Source organism: Cynoglossus semilaevis, chromosome 10 (assembly GCF_000523025.1).
Source record: "Cynoglossus semilaevis isolate Cse_v1.0 chromosome 10, Cse_v1.0, whole genome shotgun sequence".
NCBI classification, from domain to species: Eukaryota; Metazoa; Chordata; class Actinopteri; order Pleuronectiformes; family Cynoglossidae; genus Cynoglossus; species Cynoglossus semilaevis.
Genome location: NC_024316.1, coordinates 7282101 through 7305571, shown reverse-complemented (window position 1 = coordinate 7305571; position 23471 = coordinate 7282101). Strand labels below are relative to the sequence as shown.

General features: G+C 41.0%; 1 protein-coding gene across 1 annotated transcript in view; it reads right to left on the bottom strand.

Annotated features, from left to right (window-relative positions):
• Window positions 1-12041, bottom strand: part of slc6a17 (solute carrier family 6 member 17) — a 17456-nt gene extending 5415 nt beyond the window's left edge. The window contains exons 1-10 of the mRNA XM_008318464.3: window positions 11485-12041; window positions 6956-7361; window positions 4580-4737; window positions 3927-4053; window positions 3125-3306; window positions 2364-2474; window positions 1293-1534; window positions 1007-1199; window positions 391-583; window positions 143-302 (exon numbers count right to left, since the gene is read on the bottom strand). Coding sequence (XP_008316686.1) covers window positions 143-302; window positions 391-583; window positions 1007-1199; window positions 1293-1534; window positions 2364-2474; window positions 3125-3306; window positions 3927-4053; window positions 4580-4737; window positions 6956-7256 — 1667 coding nt within the window. The 5' untranslated portion in view covers window positions 7257-7361; window positions 11485-12041. The remainder of the gene's footprint in view (window positions 1-142; window positions 303-390; window positions 584-1006; window positions 1200-1292; window positions 1535-2363; window positions 2475-3124; window positions 3307-3926; window positions 4054-4579; window positions 4738-6955; window positions 7362-11484) is intronic.
• Between the last annotated feature and the right edge of the window lie 11430 nt (window positions 12042-23471).

Genomic DNA, 23471 nt, shown 5'->3' with positions numbered 1-23471 from the left:
ATCAGGCTCAGTTGAGGTTAGCGGGCAGAGAAAAAAATCATCTTCCCTCAGATGAAGAAGGTGATAAATTTATAATAAGTGTGAAAGTTCTGCTAAATATAGGCTGAGTCTGAAGAGCTCTTCATCTTCATCTTCATCTTACCTCTTTGTGCCATAGATCCAGGCCACAGAGATATTCTCTAAGATCACGACCACGATCAGAGGCAAACCAGCTGAGTAGTCGTCAAACATGGTGACAAAGTAGTTCCCAGACCGCTGCACAAAGAGCAGGCCTAACAAGAAGGCTATCACACAGCAGACCACTGAGGGAGAGGAAGAGAACCACGTCAAACGTCCAGTCTGAAGAACAGTGTAGAACAGTGAGATCATGTTATTAAAATCCACTCCTACCACAAAGGATCTCCTTGCGGATCTTGAACGTGTCCAGTATGGGTGTGGTGATGCCGGTCATTGTGCCAATCATACTTCCCAGCCCCAGGTTGATCAGCATGAAGAAGAACATGACAGACCAGAAGGGACTGGCAGGGAAATGTGTCATGGCCTCAGTGAAAGCTATAAATGCCAGACCAGTGCCCTGAACAGACTGGATAATCAGAGAAGGAGAAAAGAGCACGAGGCATGGTCAGAATGTTCTAAGACGGACATTATACATTTAAAAGGTGATCAATTTTAATGCATGTGTGTGTCAGGTTTCTATAACAGCTTTTTAAACCATAAAAAGGCATTTTTTTAAAAATAAAATAAACCAAACTGAAATAGAAACACATGATTTTGCAACAGGGGTTTTTCCCCAAAACTTAAAGATGATTTATATTAATTTAAGATGAGTCAAAGGACCAGAATCAGACTTGATAGAAAAGATTTCCAAAAAAATCTACATAAAATGAATTATCCCTGCAACCTTGTTTAGACCAGTGGATATTTTAAATTTGTCTTACAACTTTATTCCACACTTATTACACCCAGCAATTAACAGTAGCCACTCCACAATAACTGCTCTGCCGACCTTGTTGAGCTCATCCTCCAACAAGCAGGCGTCCAGGCCCAGCTGACCAAAGGTGTCCTCCTTCACTGTCTTAATCACGCCGTACATCTCTGCGTAGTCCTGAGTAGACAGGTGGGAGAAGTTGATGTGAGGAGGAATGAGCTCTCGGCTCAGCACACCGGTGTTCAGGTAGCCCAGGATCTTCTCAGCGTTCCTACAGAGAAGATGAACATGTCATTAAGGAAAGATGTGTCAAACAAGAGAAAGAAAGGCTGGTTGGTTGTGTAACTGTGTGTGACACACTCACTCGACAACACACTTCTCATTCATTACATTAGCCTTGAAGCCCAGCACAGCGAACACGACTAAAGTAGCCAGGATGGATGTAATAAAATTGATGACGGAGACTAGAATAGCATCAAAATGGCAGTTGTTGTCTCTCTTGTTGTAGCTGGAGAACGCGATGACGCCTCCAAAGCCCAGACCGAGGGCGAAGAAGACCTGTGTGGCTGCTTCTCTCCAGACCTGAGGCTCCAACATCTTTTCCAGCTGGAGACAAGATGGTGGAAAACAATGACATGTTTAGTTAGATTCAATGTAGTTTTTTATTTAAAACACAGACAACAGCCGAGGTCTGATGTTGGCCTGCAGGCTGGTCCTCAGTCATTCCTTAGAAATGTAAAGAGCTACCAGACATTAAACATATACTGAAAAAGTTGTATTTTGAAAAATGTGTATAATGTTGTGTTCTAATGTACTCCATGGTACTAAGGGGTTTAAAGTACATGTAAATATAGCTCATATGGATATACTGTACAAAACATGTGTTTGTGATAATGTTAATGTTAAGAGCTCACCCGAGGCAGTGGACTTTTAAATTAGTGTGTCAAAATTAATTTACTTTTTTAAAAAATGAAAGTTTTATTTGTCACAATTGCAGAAATATAAAGTGCTTTGTGCATTGAAATGTGTTCTCTTGAAATGTGTTATTCTTCTCAAATCTTCACAGATATAAGAAATAAATTAAATACATGTATATTGTTTTTTTTTATTAAAACATTGTTTCTAGTAAATAAAGCCTATGATCAACTTTGCATATTCGCCACTAGGGGGAGGTATAAACTAAACTCTGACATAACGTCGAGGTGACATTTTCTATCAGTGAATGTAAATGGCACCGGTGGCGGTGAAGAGGATGAAACCATCTGCCACTTGAGGCTGAACACTCTGCACAGATCAACTGTTGATCAAGTGACGTCATCCTCAGTCTGTTCTATTGTCTGGAGACTTGTTCCGTTCTGACACTGTGGGATGATTTCCCTCAATAAATATAAGAATGATTGATTTTTTTGTTCACCAGTGCAGTTTCTGCTCTCACCTTAGGGGTGAACATGTGGGCGATTCCGTCCACCGCTCCCTTGAGGAACAGACCTCGCACCAGGAAACAGAACAGCACCACATAGGGGAAGAGAGAGCTGAAGTACATCACCTGGAGGAGGGGGAGGTGAAGAGGGAGGGAGAGTCAGTGCATCACACCATGTTGCCATGGACACAATTTTCTAAATGCTGCACACATGAATGGGATGAACTGTGATAACACACACCAAAGCTGACTACGTCCCAAAAAAAAACTGTCTCATGTTTGCTGCTCGCTGAATGTGAAACCTCTCATCAAATGTGGAAAATGTTTCTGGACCAGTTTTCTTCTCTGTGTACTTCATTAGATCACTAAGAAAGTCGTGTATGACTCACTCTTTGGAGCCACATTCATAGATGTTGCTTCAGTCAGTTTTAGTTCAGTCAGCCCAAAGTTTAATTAGTGCTATTAATAGGCTGTGGTATATCGACTGTGTGATGTATGAACAAACACCAGTCAAGATGTGGCGCTATTCCAGGTGGGACACAGCGAAGGAAATTTAATTTAATGTCTTTATTTTTGTCACAGTGGGTAAGGTGAACTTATTTGAACACGTTAGCAATAGCAGCAAATGTGTAGACGTTTACTGCATTCACATAACCACAAAAGATTAATTTTTACTCAAAAGATTAAGTCTGGAAAGACTGGAACTTTTCCTTTTCCTTTGTGTCTCCGTCAGAAACATTAATTATATATTATATAATATTTAAATATCGTTGTACCTTTCCAGACGACTGGATGCCTTTGATGGCGGCCAAACAGACCATGATCCAAGCCACCAGTAGAGACAGGGTCATCTTCCAGTTCAGGCCGCCGGTGTCGTCGATGGTGCTGGTTATGTTGAGAGTCTGACGGTACCAGAAGTAAGTGGTGGCCGAGCTCTTCTCACATTCGGGCACCACGACTTGAACAGAGAAGAAAATAATTGATAAATTAATAGACACCACCATATGCTAACACTTTAGATTAGGTCACATGTTTAGCTTAGCTTTGCTAACATTAGCATGTAGGCTATTTGGTCATTATGATATTAATTCTCTGTTGTCACAACTTTTAGCTTTTAGCTATCTTGGCTAACAAGCTAGTTTTAAGCTTATCTGTATATATTTCAGCTTCATATTATTTTTTATTATATTTTTTATTAATTATTATTTCATATTATTTATTATTTTCATCTCTTCAGCTAAATCATAGCTTTTCTTTGGCTAGCCCAGCACTGATGACATATTTCTATAGGTCTATGGCAAACTTTTAGCTGTATTTGTGCAAACTTTTGGCATTTCGATATCTTTTAACATTGCTTATCTCATTTATAGTTGACAGCTGTAAGCACTCGTAGCTTAAAGGTTAGCAGCTAGGTCATATTTATGGTTTAAAGTTATCGTTAAGTAATTAAAAGTAATCTCACTTTCGTCTAAAAGCAGTTTTCTCCTCCTGTGTCAAAGTCTTTACAGTAAAATATGTGTTTGGATGTAAATATGTTCTCATTTTTGTTGTGTTAGAAACGATGTAGTGTTGACTCACTGGCTTGGGTTCCATTTCTCTCGATGGGGCATTCAGCCCAAGGCAGTGGATACTGGAAAGACTTAAAAAAATAGAAGATGCTCCAACCAATAATCACATTATAGTAGAGGCCGACAAAACCGCAGACCTAAGGGGAAATAGAGCAGACAAGGTCATGAGTCACGTCTAAAAATGAACGTACAAGGTGGTGAAGTCGTCTTCTGGTGATAGGCCACAGGCTCTGAGTACACAGCTCCAACCAGAGAATGCATGAATAATTGAGCTGTTTGCTCTCAGCAGCCTGGACCCAGGCCTTCTCTGAGAAGATGTTTATTTATAGCTGCTGAATCTGCCTATATGCCACATCCAAACTGCCACACGCCTCACTGCCCCAGGCCTAACCCCACACTGCCGCTCTAACACTGGATAGATGAAATCACTCTCAGTGGACCAGTGACAGTTGATGGTTTTAACTCAGGGGTCAGAGGACATGTAGACATAAAGGTTCTTAACCTCTGCTCATGTTGGGTCTTAGGTCCTATGAGAAGGTAGTATTTGTAGGACTGCAGTTTGTTTGCTGAATTACCAGGTGGTCCCAGGTCTTTTACAATCGTCCCCACTTGAAACAATTTGATATTCTTTCACTTGACAGACTGTATTCCGTTGTCACGTACCATCAGACTGGAAACTCCGATTCCTCCCAGCCGTGGGTAGACGTAGTTCCACACACCGATGCTCCCGCGTCTGATCCTCTGACCCACAGCCAGCTCCAAGAAGAACAAGGGAATGCCAATGAGCAGGAGGAGAATGAAGTAGGGCACCAGGTATGCACCTGAGACAGAGGAGAGTCATGGAGAAGAGGAAAGATCACCGACTGCAGTGATTGGTGCTTATTTTAGGTTTTCAAAAATCATGTGTATTGACGAACAAGTCCTAAAATACCACGAAAGGTGGGACATTTTTAAAAAATCTATTTCAGGTTCTATGTTAGAAACCACTTTCTTTTCCTCTTTATTCTCATCCTTTTCCTCGCTCTGTGTCTGTTTTGATCTTCTATCATCTATCATCTCATTTCCATTCACCACTTTGTCATTGGCCTCTGTATCTGTCGCAGAGACAGAGGAGAGAGACAGACCGTGTTCAGTCCTGCTTACGCCAAGACATGAAGGGACACCATGGTTACCAACCATCCAAAGTCACAGGGGACGGGCTGCGACTGACGGACACCGGCTTTTACTCTAAATATAAATAATGGTTATTTATGGGTGAATCAAAAGTTCGGACAAAGGTTTGAGTGGCCATTAGAGGCAACAGCAGTACAGAAAACACAGAGAAAACACAGACTGGAGGATTTATCTGTGTTGTAAGAACCTTCTGTGTTGACGTCTATTCCAACAAAGGACAAACCAAATGGACAGGTGGAAAATTACTGTGGTTACAAATGTCCTCTCTATTTGTCCACCAACCAAAGATTCTCACACAGAGAAGCAAAGAAACCAGGACATGTTTACACAGAACTTTTAAATTAATTTAAATAACTATCTACCTGAAGCTGCACTTTTTAAAATGTGTATTTTACTACTAAATGTTTGTAGTGTCTGTTATTGTAACAGACACAACCCACTGCACTGTGTTGGGAAGTTAGCCAGAAAAAGCATTTTGTCCTCATTACAGAGACAAGTCCAGACCTGACAGAGAGCGTCAGGGACACACACTCACCAAGACACACACTCTCTGATTAAAATGGTCCAAATACACACATACACACACACTCTGCTTTGTTTAATCACGCATTTCAATAATAGCCTTTGCAGCTCTCCCACCTCACACACACACATTCAAGGTCAGAGACACAATGTTGGTAAAACCAGTGTTTACTCTCCTGTTTCTCCCAGTGTTGTCACCACCTTTTCATAAAAATCAATTAAACTGAAAGTTCTATTTATGGAGAAGCTCCTCCTCCTGAAGCTGCTGATGACACAGTCCATTAGGACGTCACTGAAGAGCCTGACATGTACCATTAGAGGACGAATTTGTCGAGGAGACACGCAATTTATCAAAGAACAGAAGTTCCTCACCAACCGGTGAAAAGGAACTTTAAAAACTTAGAAATAGAAAATGTGTACTGGTCATTTAATGATATGTCAGTGTTTGTTTTTTTATGATTAGTTAAAAACAAAGACCTCAGTTTTTACTATTAAAAATGTTGTGTGATGATTCAAAGGTACAGTTAGTTCTACTGAGAAATAGCTAGTTGTGTCAACTTAACATTCCTATGAAAGCCTATATATATATACATATAATCATATGTATAATTTACTATTATTACAACCAAAAATACAAAGTCTCATTTAAGGTCACCTCACTCTCTGGGTGCCTTCATGTGCATTACCACTGTTATTATTTATGACTGTATCGTTACACGTTGCTGCAGTTGGAGGATTATCTTATCATCGTGTTTTATGTAATCTTCTTTGGGCTGATGTAAAAGCATGTCGCTCATCCCTCCTGTTCCTCATGTAAATTTAAAGGCTCAAAATCCGTAACAATAACAGTAAATCCTTCTGTTGAGTGAACCGCACGCTTGTCAACAAAGTTAAACAGTATCAGTTCTGGCATCAGAACAAACACAATCTAAATGATTATTTTAACTTAATGTAAAAAGGTACATACAGTGTGTGTTTTTACAGCAGGCTGGAGGGTCTGTCCATGGAGTAAAAATCCATTTTTAATATTTTCATGAGGTTCATACTGGGATGAGAATCACATATGTATTTCTTCTCTTATTGATCTTTTGGTTATGGTATTATTTACAGTAGGAGGCAGGTGGCTATGGGGATACTCACATTGCTTTGTATCATAGAAATTATTTGCATTGATGAATTCATTTAGGAGCTTTTAAGGCCGTGAAAAAACAACCTTGTTTGTTCTAATTCAACGATTGCTAAAATGTTGGTATCGTTCAAAGACAATCATTGCTCCATAAATCCAGATTTCCATACTCCACACAGATGTTAAAAAACACACACTCTTCACATCCATCCACCTACCTCCACCGTTCTTCTGGCACAAGTACGGGAACCTCCAGACGTTTCCCAGGCCCACAGAGAAGCCCACTTGTGCTAGAATGTACTCCAGCTTGTTGTTCCAGGCCGGTCTGCCATCCTCAGCGTCTGGGTCCGGGGAGGGCAGCAGTGCCTTTCCTGGGGCGGTGGAGCCAGGGCTCAGGCCCATGCTCATCTGACTGCTCTTATAGTCCATGGGGTGTTCGAGGGACAGCAGGTCAGCCACCGACTCGGTGACGGGCTCATTGCTGTGCTCCCGCTGGGTCACCTTAGTGTTCTTTGGCATGGCAGCAGCAGCACAGAAGCTCCTTCAGAGGAGTGGAGGTGGTGGTGGAGAGAAGAGTGAAGCTGGACGTTGACTGTGTCTGAAGTTTTGAGCTTTTTTTTTAACCTGCGAAGAGGAAATGGAAGAGAGACAAGTATCTAGGTCAGGGGGGTCAAACTCAAATTCAAAGTCACGGGCCAAGCTGAATATTTATTGAAAAATTGATGGCAAATGTGTGTGTTTCCCTTCTCTCCAGATATGTAATGTATATTTTTTTCATATGGAAACAAACTTTAGTTTTGCAAAGCAGTGAATCTGGAACAACCAAAGCTTAATATTATAGACACAAGAGAAATTAAGTTCAAAATCAGTGGTATTTGTTTCTTATTATGTCTTGTTATCTGTAGACTTTCGAGTTCCTTTTTGATATAAATCTTTTTTCACAGGCCAACAACAACAAAAAATGTGTTGTGCTATAACATAGCCCACCACCACTAATACTACAGATTCTGTCAGTATATAGTGACTACATACTGGTGGGCCAACTCTAGTACACATTTGCACTTTCAAAATTAACTTGTTAACCTGGAATAACTAAATTGTGAAATGAACAACTGTACTGTACTGATCCAATATTTCCATTTCCACTGCTCCACCACTTCCTACGTTTCTCTACATCTCTGACTCCAGTAAATCGTTTTAACATCTGTACAGATCACAAAATAAATCCCTTTAAAGTGAGTAGCATTTGATCACAGAGACCTTCTAACAGGAGACGAGCTGCAGCACATTACAGCCATAAGTGAGGTATTTCACTAATCCACTTCATTATGGTGAATGAGACGCACAGATTGAATTACAGCCCTCCTTCACAGCACGGCTCATTATACCAAAGTTGAGTCATGTGAACAGCGTGAGCAGTAGTCTGTGAGGTCACTGCTCTCAGGGGAATTCACAGCAATAATAACCAAAGCCTCAAAGCAAACATTTCATCAGCAATTAGTGTCTGTATTTAGGTCCACTCTCTTTTAACATGTTTATATCTGGTAACTGGAACACTTTATAATTAGATACAAACTGAAAGAATCCTCACAGAATATTAACCTTTTAAAACGCTAAGAGAAATACTCATTAATACTTCATTCTGTACAGCCATATATGGACCATTAACTGAACCCTGTCCACAGTGGGCTCCTAAGTGTTGTTTGACCGGTGATGAGGTTGGGTCTCACAAGATGATAGAACCACAAAATGACCACTTTCATTCAATAACAACACGTTAATAAGGTTGGTTGGAAAGTCCCAGGGAAGTATGTGATACAGGGCAATGCAGTACATGTCATAATGTAAACACACGGTGAATGACAAACAAACAGGAGGGGGCATCTGAAGAGACGGTCAGTTCTATTCAGCATTAATGACAATGATTATTGGGACAGAAAAGTGACATTACATTACACTAAACTAAAATGAAAATTAAAACAGGTTTATTTAGTAAACATGGACTAAAATGAAGTTACATATTTAGTAACTTTTAGTCAAAATACTAAACTCAAAACAGTTATATTGACTAAATTAGTGGGAAAGTTACAATTTAGTCAAGACTAAGACTAAAATAAAAAGTTTAGTGACTAAATTATTGGGAAGTCAAAATTTAGTCAAAAGACCATGACTAAAACTCAAATCAAAACAGATTTATTGACAAATTCATTAGGACTAAGACTAAGTTACAATTTAGTCAAAAGACTAAAACTAAATCACAAATGGCTGTCAATACACGAATCTGACTCCATCATAGAAAGAAGCCTTGATGTGGATGACGATGTGTTATGCACACTCAGAGAGGCTTAAAGAGAGCACACAGACTTGTTTTCATATATATATATATATATATAACACTGTAAACACTGGAGTGAGTCCTGACTGTTGACAATTTAAAGAGCCTTCTTCAGCTGCCAACACAACACACTGAAGTCAAGAAGATGCTGTTAAAGATGCAGCTGCACCCTTGATGTTGTACAATGTTGACAGGAAGACTGGCTGCACCGTACTTCAACACTGAAGTGATGCTGCACTAACAGCCACATTACTGTCCGTGCTTACACCCACATAATATGGGAGTGTGGTTACTGGGTAAATATATTCTTGGGATTTAAGGCAAGATGCTTTAGGTCTTTAGTACTACTTCATCAAAACTATTTACTATACACAGAAAAAACTTCAATAGTGATTAACTACATCTGTAGACTTGCTGAATTACTTATTTGCAGAATTCTTTCAAGTTTCTGTCGGCCGGACCGAAACTGACCCAAAGCAGCAGTGGACACACGTTATTCCTCAGTGGTGAAGTCACGACACACAGCATCATCTTCATCATCGTCATCATCACACGTCCTGTAGCAGCAGTGACCTTAACCACTGCAGCCTACAACTACACAACTCTGAGTCATCCTCACACTCTGTGAATGAGGTGTGGGGGCAGTGAGCTGCTTGTTTGCAAACAAAAGCGAGTTTTTGGGAAAATTGCCGATTGAGCAGTTTAGAGCTGGAGCTCAGTGTGACTGTTTACACAGCGTCTGTCCCATTTTCTAATATAAGTAATAACCAGGGCAAAGATAGTAACAAGCTGCCCTCGTTTCACTTCAGGACAGGCATGAACCTGGCCTCACCTGGGGCCAATCCTGGCCCTGAAACACGCTGCACATGGCTCTTGACTTTCAGTTGTACAATTTATGGCCCAACAAAACAAGTCAACATTAAGCTGAAACTGACCTGATTGTAGTATGATTATTTAATAAGAATTATAATTAGAATGTTTAATAATCTTTGAAGAAAACTTGAAATGATAAATAATAAGGTTATATAAGATTATAAACTTAGTGGAGCAGCATAGCAAATACAATAAAAGTTAATGTAATTTAAAGTATATATATAATAATTATAAAGACTGTGTAAAATAATGCGCTCAATACATTTGTACAAATGCAACTGAATCCTCTGTCTACGAATCACACGAGGCTCAGTTCACACTCAGGCGTGTTTTGTAATATCAAGAAGTTCTAGCAGTGATGGACGAACAGTTTGATGGAGGAACACAGATGGCACACTGAACACATCAGACATTCAAGACACATCATTACATTCAAGTTGAAATGAGTAATCGCTGTCCATGTGATGACAACACGAACACGAACCGTTTTCCTCCCTGTCAGACTGAAGACAACTGGATGCAGGGAATTAGAGCTTTTCAAAAACCCTGTTCATGAAAAGCATGTTCTCTTCAGAGCAGGAGGAGGAGGAGTGGAAACAGATCCAGGTGACATGTTCACCCAGCCTCTAGGAGGCAGCCTTCCTGGAGCTATGTCTTCCAGACTCTGAAGTGGTGGTTATAAACCCACACAGGTTTTTCTGTCCCTCAGCTACAAAGATGTGCTCCATTTTTTCTAATCTGGTTGCTAAGCAATGGCTCATCCTGCAAAAACTGAAAGCCCGTCCGTGCAGCAGCCTCATGGTCTGCCATCCCTGCTCTTTAAACAGCCAGGCAGGAATATTCCTGAAGGACAGCGTCAACACTGTGGTGATGGCGACACTTTATCTACCGCAGTCTGCATCAGGCAGCCATCACAGAAAGAGTCTTCACTGAAGGCTGAAGACAAGTCAGTGTGAAATCATCAAATAATAAAGATCAAATTTGAACAGATGCAAGTGATGGGAAAAACATCTAGACTCGGTCTAGACCAGGTTCTGATCCTAGTCCAAACAGTGATTGGCACAAGTACCAGAGGTGCACCTGTGTGGCCGTGTCCGTGCGTCCTCGAGACACGTTTATCACACACGGGCCCACGCACCGTGGCTCCAGGACTCACTCCAGTGTGGATGCAACCTCTGATGCCTTGTCAAGGTCAAATGAATCTCCTGATAATAAGGAAGCCAGCGTGAGCGGCACCAGTACACGTCATCACGTGACCATCTGCCCCAGAGAGCATCGTTTCCGAGCCAGATTTGGAACTACGCCGCGCTCTGTCGTCAAACTTAATTTGAGGACAGCAATCCACGACAACACCCAGGTTATGAAATCTGACACTATTTCGCATAAATGTAATTGTTTCATGGGTGATGACGCAATCGCAGTTTGTCCGAGGAATCCAGAACGCAGCGGTGTCGATTCTACGTAGGTAGCGGACGTGTATTTAAACCGTGGACGGTTAAGAAAATGTATAAATATGTGTATATGTATATGCGATCTTACCTCGTGTACTCTGCAGGGTCGGAGGTACCGTCCACTTCGCCGTCACTGCATAAATCCACAGAGCATATGCAGTATCTTCATTCAAACACTGTCTCTGTCTGTGTGTAACATATCTGCGCGCAAACAGGAGCCAAACCACGGAGCTTCCAGTCACACGGGGCGCATCACGGTGCGTAAAGCGTGACGCAATATCTCAACACGCCCGCCACTATAACAGCAAGAACCTGCGCAGGTGCTGGTTTGTCGTTAGTCTCACTTTAGAGTCCACTGATGGGGGAGCAGCCCACACCGCTCCTCGGTTCCACGTGGTCGTGCGGCCGTGTTTTGTGGGATAAATCAGGCGCCCACAGAATACATGGACACATTACTATGGAGAGTCACGACGGAGTGTGACGCAGGTTTGACTCACCCGCTCGTGCTGACGTCAGCAGCTGGTCCAAAAGAACATCTGCAGTGTTCTCTGGAGGAAAACATGAGCATCACGTACAGGTAGCTTTCAATCAAAAACAGGATTGAATACGTGCCTGTGCAAGGGAAGCCATGGTTAGTCGTGCTGCCCCCCCCACTCCCCATCTGAACCCGGCCTCACCCCCCTGCAGCCCTGCAACTTCATTCAATTTGTCTCACATTAACTAGATTGAAAACTAAATGAATACATGCAACACACCGTTAACTGAGACACGTTAAAGTAGGTCATAAAACTGGTCCCATACTGTATATAACATTGTAATACATTGTGATGACAACCACAAGTCAAACGTCACCAAACAATATTTAAACACAGCCCTAAATCTAACACATAATATATACTGTGCAGTATTTCCATTATATAGTAGTACTACAGGGGCTAATTGTTGTCACAGAAATGTCAGTCGATGTCAGTTAGTGTTCTAATGATCCTGAAAACAACAGGTGTAAAAAAACTCTCTCTTGTCTTCGTCCTGGGGGGGGAGAGGGAGGTGCAGGTAGTTTGTGCCATCGTCATTTTTCTCTCTGACAGCAGCAATTTATTCTGCCCTTGGCTGTGTCTGCCACTGCTGCAGACGTTTTGTGTTTTATCACGCCTGTGGAGGTGGTCTACTTATTGTTTTATATTGGCTTGGCTGTTTTATTCTGCAAAACAAAGATCTTTGCAGGAGATCTTTGTCCACTTTATATTACATGTGTGTAAATGAAGGCACGACTCATTCATTCATTCATTTATTCATCCATACTTACATTCCTAATCTATAACTTCATCCAATTTTCAGTTCATTTTTTCTTAATGTAATGGAAACTTTTTTTTTTGTAAATGTCCCCAATATGGGCCAAATACAGGACTTCTTATCTAATAAAGAATTTTGTTGTGTCTGCAAACCTGTAGCCCCTGCTTACCATCACAAACGACACAAAGATATTAAACTAGCCGACTATTATGACGTTCTTAAACAAGTTAATGTTCCTGTCTAATAGTAAAACCACTCAAGTAGTTTGTTTGGGCCAAAATCAATGAGTCACAATTTAACTAACTTATAACGTGTCCTTACGTAACTTCACCACTAGAGGGTGTCAAATCCTATATTCTGCACATTTCCAAATCATAGGGTCTAAAACCACTTACATTTACTTTTATACTTATAGTCGACTGTGAGTGTCCAATTGTCATAATAACTTTTAGGAACTGTGGAACAACCAGAGCATTTGCTGAAGACCCAGAGGGAGAACGTGTCCAGAATGACCATCTGTGCCAGTCAGATGACCTTCTGGCTGTGGAGCGTCAATGTTTAGCTCTGTTCTTCTGTGTAGATTCATTATAAATGGTTTCCAAGTCAAATCAGGGAAAAACTCTCCATAAAATCCAAGGATGATCCTGTGAACACGGTGGGACGGGAAATTTCAGTGTAAATTGTTTTGCATTGTTTTTGGGAGCGGCTTAATAACAACATTCTTCCAGTCTGTCACCACAACGATTAGAGAGGGAAAATGATGCTTTCAGAAAGTCTGTGTCAAACGAGGTTAGAGGGATTAGAGTATTTACAGATTAAATCTGAACTACTGGTTCGTCAGTATTTCTCAGAAGCTTTTATACCATGGCTCTCTTGTCTTCGTCCTGTTTTTTTGTTTGTTTGTTTGTTTTTTTGCTGTTGTTGTTCCGGAGTTGTTGTTCCTACTGTAACATGAGTGGAATGTTATAGTCAGAGACTGTGTCAGGCCACAGCGACGCCACACACACATCTCTGATTCCATCACATGACAACAACAGAAACACCCTCAGACACAGTCACAAACACTGTACACTTTCATCAACATGACATTCACTCATGTGACTCACCTTCCAAGAGCTGACTGCTGGGATCAGTTGCCAAAGCAACCAGTGATCATATGATGGCTTCTCCCAGTGTGAGCTTGTTTCCGTCCCCCCGCCCCATTCTGTCAACTATAAACAGTACTGGTGTTAGCAGTCTGACTGAGAGTGAGCTGCTGAAGTTTATGACTTTTAGCCACACGTCCAGAGAAAAATGATCACAGTGCTGCGTTTCCGTCCTGACATATGGCTGATCTGATCGGCTATCACCCACTTTATTACTGCCTTAAACAGAGTGAGCTGCAGCGTGCGGTGGACAGGCTGTGGCATCACTCATCCTAAAGCTTTAACCCTGCTCATATTTTTCCCCAAGTTAAGCTGGGGGATCATTGGAGGGTATAAAAGACCTACATTACAACGAGTACATGAGCGATTGATTGCGCCGCAAAAGAAAAAGAAGACATTTTATTTTCACAGCAAAGTCTACGCAGCCTTGACCTTGAGTGGAGGGTTTTAATTTTACTCCTTAGTCACAGACGGCTGCTGAGAGAGAAACTGAATTAAGGCCTTTAAAGCAGCCTAAATATTTCACATGTTCTTTATATTAGATTACGTATTAGTCTGCGGAATGGAGGGGTAATGGGCTGTTAGGCCGGGGAGTGATTGACTGAGCTTCTTAAGACTAAATTGCTTCTGTAGACTCCTGAGGTCTCACTAAATGGACACTGATTGCTGTCATATGCAATAATGTGATTCAAGAGAACATCGAAGGTGAAAAAACACGTATGCTGATGTGATGCAGCACCACTTCATTGAATGGTATTTATTTTTATATATTTGATAATATGGAAATCCTCATCATCCGTTCAGCACCAAAACCTTCAGTCCAGTCTCAGCAGATCCAGGTTACCAAGGTCACATGTTAAACATGCTGATGAACACTAGTGGGCAAAATCTGATCCATGTCGGGGGGGTGTTCCTGTGCAATTGAGCCTCAATGATCCAACTTCCTCTCTTCACTCATCCCCCCTTTTGTCTGTGTTAAATGGTGCAGTCCATATTCCGTCAACGTGCTGACACCTTCTCTACTCCCCATTGGGAGTGAGAGAGCACACCCTTAGTAAACAGACAAATGAGGAGAGAGGAATATTTCAGACGGGCCCCTAGCCGACTACCTGCTGCGTTGGTGTCCATGAATAAGAATAAAGAGTGGACTGAAGGACCACTGCAGGTTTTGCCACACAGAGACACACAGATCTGAGGCTCCATCTGCTCCATTTACGGTGATGCTGCTGATGTAACGCTTTAAGATGAAAGCTGAACATTTGCTTACAATTTTTAATAAAAAAAGTCTGTATCTGTTGTCTCTACTGCCACCTGTCTGCTGCAGTGTTCCAGGAGACAAACTCGTTTAATATTCCTCCCCGTCCCTCTGCCTGTTTCCCTCTAATCACCCGCCCCCACTGTTTAAGTGACAATAGACTCATTATCTCTCTGCTACAGATTCACTGCTCATCCCTAGATATACAAACCTACACAAAGGTCATGGCCAGAAGGTGACAAACAGGAGTATTGATTAGTTTAATGGATGTTACGCCTTTTAATCAATGACCTTGAGACTGTGCGTCAAGTGGCTGATGAATTATGGGATGGATGGCTCAGCACAGGAAATGATTAAAGAAAATAAAGAAAAATGCAATATGTATTTGCAAATTAATATATAATGAGTGTACAGTATGTGCAGCAAGACGATCACTAGGTTGATGGTTTGGGGCCGATCAGACAGTGTACAACGACTGTAGGTGTGAATGTGAGTGTGAATGGCTGGTTGTCTTTCTATTCTGTTGTAATTCAGGTGTGTTTCACTTGATTTCTCTCAAAAGTATTTTTCAATTTAACAATTTAATACTCTCCTACTAGGTGGCAGCAAATGGCTGTAAGACACTAAAAAAAGAGATTTAGAGTTGTTAAAGATTGTCATATTTCTTTCTTCAATTCCTGCGAGAATACCAGGAATGTGTTCAACTAAACAGGCTCAGATTTGTTTTCAAGAGTATTGTAAGCTAATTTAAGCTTGAAGATCATTTTATTTATTTAAATATACTATGCATATACCTTTTATACAGTGAGATTTTGCTACTGTAATATATGTGCTGTGGCTCATGTGGGTTAGTCCATATTGTTGTGCATGTACATATATATCCGCATAAACACCTTTAATCATACTGGAACATGGTCACATTCAGGAAAATAAAAGTAAAAGATGAAAAGTAATTAAGAGACAAAAATGTACAGAAAACTTGTAGATACTTTTGGACTGTTGTGTATTTGTTCAGTAATAAAATTCCATCGGTTGCATGAAGCAGCACTGAATGCTACAGAGCTAACATCCCCTGGTGTTTGCCTATAGCGTGTGTGTTTGTGTGTGGGTGTGTGCAAAAGGAATGGATGCTGCTGAAAATAGAATTAAAATCTATCATGAAACCAGGATTACCACGTCACTGCTCTTGCAGTTTATGTAATGCCATATATTGTGCGTATACTGTGCGTTTTAATGGGTGCAATAACTGGTACTTTGCGTAATTGCTACGCAAACTGCAGAAAATGATGTAGATGTTCAATTCTCTGGGAGAGAAATCAATGATGTGTGAAATTAAACAAATGTTTTAAATCTTGTTTCCACTTTCAAGTGTTTCTAGCAGCCTGCCTCAGGTAAATGACTGAACAACACAACAAGATGGAAAAATGTCAAAGTCACAAATTAGTGTGTGTGCATTTGTCCCAGCACCTTCTAGTGATGATATAGTGTGAAGAAAAATGGTCCTTCCCTCCTGCCCTTCAGTATACAGTAACAGATGGCTGCTCAGTTCCCTGCTGTTCACGGCTGTACAGTAACAAAATAAGCAAACAGCTACTTCTACCATAGTGTGAATAATGGAAACGGACTGGGTCTTTATGGTATATACAGCGATGGCTTTGTTTCCAGCTTATTCAAATAGAGGCCCGGGGGCCACATGTAGGTCAGACATTAGGTCATCTGTGGTCGTTTGAGTCACACGGACAAAAACTGAAAGAATCACAATTCACGCTTATTTTAGAATTTCTACAGTAGAACGGACCATGAATGCAACACCCTCTACAGCTGGGGAACAAGCAACCCATGGTGAATCATTTCAGTGTCTGCAAATGTTAGCAGTTTGACTAACAGTACTATGTCAAATATACACACTATACACGGACTAATAAAAATATAAAATGTATTTATTTTGCCACAAACCACAGGATACATTTCTGTGAGTAAAATTGGTAGCAGGTGTGTAATTGAAGTGCACGTGACAGGTTCAGGTGGTCCTCTGTGATGCTCCAGATTCTGCCAGGCTCTGCTTGAACGTTGCTCATCTTAACTGCCAGTAACCACGCTTGTTGTTTGTTCTCTCTTTTTTATATAAATAAACTTTGAAATGTGTATATTTGTTTGCTAGTGGGTTTTTTTGGGGGAGAGTTTGGTGGAGCAGTCTGTCTCACGTTGTTGCTACATCTGGAAACAAACACAAGGTCGGTTAAACACAAGAAAACAGCAACAGGATACATAAAGTTCAGAAAATAAAACTTTTCCATCTAACAGATAACAATTAGCCTGGAAAGAAAATATCTACGTCAGTGCAGTAAAACCCAGCCATGTCAACATGGGCCCCACGCTGGTTAACCTGAGCCACAGTGGTAAACAGTAGGCGTGGGTTCACGTCACATTTGCAGTGGGCTTGCATGGAACATGTGGAAGAAACATGGGAGCTACTTTCAAACCCACTTTGTATCTATTTGGGTTCCATATGCAAATAGTACAATTTTGCATAAAACTTAATGATTAAACCCGTCGTACTATTCTTAAAATAATAGAGAAATAATTACAATAAAAACAACAACAGCAGCTCTTATTCTTGAGTGCTGCAAAGGTAAAAATACATAAAATGTATTTAATAATATATTTTTTAATACATAGTTATACATAATACATAGTTTTTGAATAACATGGAATGTTAAATACCCTTAACAGTATAATGCATCCACCATTAATATTTGATTTGTGAAAAACGGTAGCGTTCTTATTCGGCAGAATTGACGGTGATATTATTCTACCCTCTGCTGGTTAAAATTGTAGTTACATCATAATACTTATAGAGTGACAGAAGGTGGCTCACCACTTAAAGTTCTTCATGTGACTTCTGTAAAAAAAACGACTGAGGAAAAATGTAAAGAAAATCCTTGACCACGGTGAATTTGTCTTGAAAAAAGAAACAAAAATAACATGTGTTCTTATAATAACAATAGGATAATAACAATAATAACAACACATACATACATGCTTTTTAAAATTCTTCATCAATATGTGTTTTATAAAGGAAAATGCCTTAAGAAAACGACTTCATCACTCCTCCGTCTCTTGCCTGCTGGGACCTCTGTGGTGAAGGATGGCAGGGAGGATTTCAGTGCCATCTGCGCTGCAGCATGGAGTGTCAACAATGGGATGAGGAAGAATCAGAGCTGCTGTACTGAAAATACATGACTCCTAATTCAAGATAAGAGCAGTGTAATTTTTATACCTTTAAAATTGTAACCTATCAAATGTAGCATTTAAATTTCATTAACATCATAATGATTCATGAGTGACTTCACTGATGACTGTATACGATCACATAATTCCGGCCAACAGCCACATCAACTGAACAGTAAAATGAAACGTGGACTGTGAACTGTGAGTGTCAGCCAAATATAGCTACCTGCCTCGCTCTCCGGTTGGCTCCTCTCACTATGTTCAGATTAATGTCTTCATCAATAACAGGGCCAGCAGTCAAGGTGATAAATTCTGGGCTCGTTCCATTGCCAGCACCGTCAGCTGACAGCTCTGTCTGAGTATCTCCTCTCTCTCTCCTGCAGACAAACGACCTCAACCCTGCCACTGCTCTGTGGCCACCATCGATTATCACAGCTTGCTGTCTGGTTCTCGCCTCCTGCCAACCCCCAACTACTATCTTTCTCTCAATAATTACTTGTTGTTTTTTTTCCACACGTCGTTTCTTTATCGACTACAAGCCTGATGTCTTTTTTTATCCCCTGCAGCCTACAAGCAAAGATAATACCAGAAAATAGCCGTCGTATTTTAACTACATGCCTTACGTGCTGCCATTTTGAGAAGACAGTTCAAATGATTGAGCAAGAGTATCATTGCTGCTGTGGAGTTAGGGGGTCGCCAGCATGCTGCCTGAGTTAAAGTCAGCCACAGCAGCCACAAAAGCTGGCAACAGCCCACCATTAAAACCATAAACAACAGAGCAAAGGGTTAAATGACCTGGTCATTAAATCTGGCTGGTCTCCAGGTTTGATGTACAGTTCTGGCCTCTATAAAAACGGCCTTTGCTCCAAAGCTGCAAGGCCATTAGTGGGAATGCTCATTGCCATATATTTCAGCCTGTAGTTGCCCACTGAAGTTTAAGGTAACAGCGACTCCAAGGTCTCACTCCTGACAGTAGGGAAAACAAATGATTATTATAAGAGGGTAGAAGTAATTGGCCATAATTCACAAGCGCCACAAAAGCAGTCAGACCATAATCAAAGCAGGTCTCCACACAGTGAAGGTGCCTGCATGACAGATCATTTGTCTGGCTGCAAGTTGTTAAACTCCAAGCTCTTATAGTAGCAACATAAAAAGAGCCCCGAAAAAAAGTGAATGAGTTTGATATAATGTTCAGCACAGCGTCTAATGTACACACATATTTACACAAGTATCCAGTACATGCTGTGTGTCTTTATCTGTCTCTGTTTTATGTTTAACCTTTAAACAATTCTGTTACAAATGTAATAAACAAATTTTAGTCTTTAGGAGTTCTAGGACTGAATTTATTACTTCTGAGTGTTTCATCAGATGAAACACTCAGAAATAATAAATCTGAGTGTTTCATCTAATAACGTTATAAGACTGTTTCCGAACACATGAAAGTTAACAAATACTCTAAAGGCCACACTTTTACACAGTTCGTATTAATATTCTGTTACTTTCTTGAGGCCTTAGAGTAGACGTTGCCCAATAAAACCATAACAATAGCGAGTGTTAGGGCTGTCTGTTTCCTCTTCCTGTCTTGTTCGCTGGGTGGAGTTAGTGTCGTCACACTCACCTGTGTCTCTGATTAGTTCCACTCGTGTCACCTGGTGCCCTGGGTATATATGCCTTACTCTGTCTTTGTCAGGTCATTGTTCACGTCTATTCACGAAGAGTGACTTGGTCGTTTGTGTCATTTCGTGTGCGTTGTTCCACGTTTTGGAGTTTGGCGTTCGTGTTCATGCCGTACAACTTGTGAGTTTGACATGATGTCGAAACGTAACAACCGGGAATGGAAGGAAAAATCATTGTGACTGAGAAAAAACATGTTGTTTTAAAATAAACAAATTTTTCAACGGGATTTAGTTAAGAATTGTTTGAAATGTTTGCCCTAAAACATTTTATAACACTTGACAAAAAGACAAGTTTAATTAACAGGTTTGTCCTTTGAGACACTGGTGAGGGGAAAAAATCACCACGGATGTAGCACTTCCACTTAGCTTCGGCTAAAGCTCTTTACAGCAAAAACAAAGAAATATTTAATCTACGATTACTTGATGTACCCGTTGATCACCACTAGATGGTATCAGTAATGCCAAAGCGCTCCTGTAATGTGATACAAAAAGATAAAAATATCAAACATTCAAAACTGTACGAATACTTTAATGTCAGTTTAACGTGCATGTGCGTTGAAACGTATATCAAACTACGGTAAAAAAAAACCAAACAAACCCCAAAACAAATAACAAACCAGTTTCCAAAAACAGCCATTTCACCTCAACATCTCTTAACACATAATCTAATACATGTGTCTGCTTCCATGCCAGGTTCGGCCGAGTCTTAAATTAATTAACACTTTGTAGCGGACTGTGGAGAGAAATCCTGGCTTAGATTACACAGTCAGTAGATGAAAATGTTGTACTTCCAAACACGTGAAATCATCAGAGACTACAGGTGGCACCTCAGCAGTGGAGTGTGTGGGTGTCTGATGTGTTCTGACTTTCTGCTGCCCACCTTGGTCAAAGCCTCAAAATAATAAAAATGAATAGTAACACTTTGTCCAAACACACGGACACACACAGACTTCAATAAGCTGCTGTTTATATACAAAGGCCGCTGCTCTCTCTAGTCTCTTCTCCAGGGGTCAGAGGTAAAGCTCTGACCTGGTGAGGCCAACATGCCCCTGTTAATAAAACAACAAACAGCAGTCTACTCCCAATGAGCCCCCACACAGATCTCTGCACAGCTAGCTCTGTAAAAACCTGTGCTTTTCCAAATCTGACGCTCTGAGTGATACGACAGCGTGTGAGATGTAGTGGACAAACACAGACGACCGTTCTGTGTTTGCATCTTCCCACAAACACTGAAAGTGTACATTAAATGCTGTTTACAGGAGGGATTTTAATAAGACTTTATTTACTCTTTGCCAACCATATGTGAGTTTCCCCAGTGTTTGAAATCTAAGATCAGCCACAGAGGGGGGGCTCTGTGGCTCCCAGGACACCTAATACGCTGCGTGCTCCAGGGCCGGTGAGAAGAAAAAGAGCACAATTGGATTAGATACCAAAATAGGGTCAGTGTTTGTTTTAATCAGTCTGGTGACACAGGGAGCGCTTGAAAGACAGAGTCAAGAGAGCCTGGAGAGAGAGAGAGGGAGAGAGAGGGAGGGAGACAGAATTAAAGGAAGGGGAGAAGGACGCAAGAGAGAGTTAGGGAGACAGATAGTGAAAGCGAAGGGAAGGAGAGGTGCAGAGGGCAGTCGGGGTGATTGTTCCCCAGGCTATGGCTGGATAATGGAGACTGAGGGCTGGAGGGGAACCTGTCTGGGGGGTTGGCTGGCCTTCCAGGGTTCACTGTCAGGTCTCCAAAACTAAAAGGACAGTGGTCACTTCCAGGGTCTGGTCTCTTCTCAAAATGAACTCTGCGGTCACCCACCTTTTTTTTTAACACAAAAACAACAAACCATCAGACAAAGAGCACATTGAGAACATTAAAGTCCATTAGAATGATGATTTATCTGATGAAAAATAATTTGAACCAATAACCACTGCAGCTCTGTGGGCTTTGGATTGTGAGTTAAGTTGTTGCGCAAACATTTAAAATGTGAGGCTAGCGGTGTCGGCTGTCTTGTCGTTAACCAGGCTATCTGGTTACCAAACAGTTCTGGTAATGACTCAGTGGATAAGAAGATTAGAGATTGAAAGTGTTGAGGCTGGAGCTGAGTGAACAAAACCCAGAGTCAGTCTAAACAGGAGGTTTTTTATTTTTTCATCTATATTTAAAGCCCACTGTACCACAAGTCTATGGGTTATAGACTTTATTCTTTTCTTGCAGAACTTCAAATCGTTACCAGGCTACAGTTTGGAAAAACTGATGTCAAATGTGATTTTTCTTTGCCTTGGGACAAATCCACTCTTTACTGGAGAAACACTGCGTGTACCTGTGGTATAAATAGACAAATACAGCAGTATCCCATAATCCATGACCTCACAGCTAAGCTCCCCAAAGAAAGAAGAGGAAAGACAAAGTTTAGTTGATATTTGCTCTAATTGGTGTATTCTTTGGAACACAAACCCACTGTGCTGGCGGTTGAGGCACATCAGCTCAGATATTTATCCATCAGCTCTTAGCTGTCTGGCTTGGTGAGATTCTTCAGTGTTTTTAAAAATGCAGCCATGGCATCAAAACATTTATAAAAATAGTACCACGCTTTGGTAGGGAACGTTATGTGACACACGCATGAAAATATTAGGTATTATTTGGTGTCGTAAAGAAAACAAAAGAGCCAGAGAGTGCGACCGCTGCATATCCATCAGCCTTCTCCCTGATGTTTGGAAATGATATCCCCCGGTCGGAAGTGCAAATCCAGCTGCTACGAAGTGGCCGTAAATTAGATTTTCTGAAACTTGGTGCAGACGTCTCCAGTGTGTCGTTTACTGGAGCACTTAAGCTTCTCCTGACCACTACAGCTTTCATTATTGATATCATAAATCCCTCCGACCATTCTGAGAGATAGTCAGGTACCTTAAACAACCTCACGTCAGGATCATCTCTCTTGTCTGTCGCCCCATCTGCAGCTCAGAGAGAAGAAGTTAATGTGAGTTGAACTTGACACTTCGGCAGCACACTGATCTCCTGAAAAGCAGAGACATGTGGAAAACTACACAGTGCCTGTGATATGCTTGGTGAAAGCTCTCAACAGTCACAGAGAAGTACTGAGTACCTTTGGATTTCTGCAGCTGCTTTCTATTCTTCAATGTGCAGAGTAATTCCAAACAGTTTATTTTCGTATCCAACCATTTTCAGCCCCCAAGGTCATTTGCTTTTTTTCTCTTTTTACGCAGGCAAAAATTCTTGGAAGACTTTTTTTTGGTGCAGAACTCTGTTCTGTGATTTGTCAAGCTGCTCTGTTCTTCCCCAGCAGAGTTGTTATGTTCTCATTTAAACGTGTCAAAATACAGAGCCAACTTTTAAACCTGAGCTCTTCTGGTGAATTAAACAGCACTGCTAGTTTTAGCTGCGTGCAGCTTTTAAGTCAAATAATAGCTTTGTGAGCATGTATTTAGTACTTTCTTTTTTATAAAAAAAACCTGCTACGTCTGCTTTATG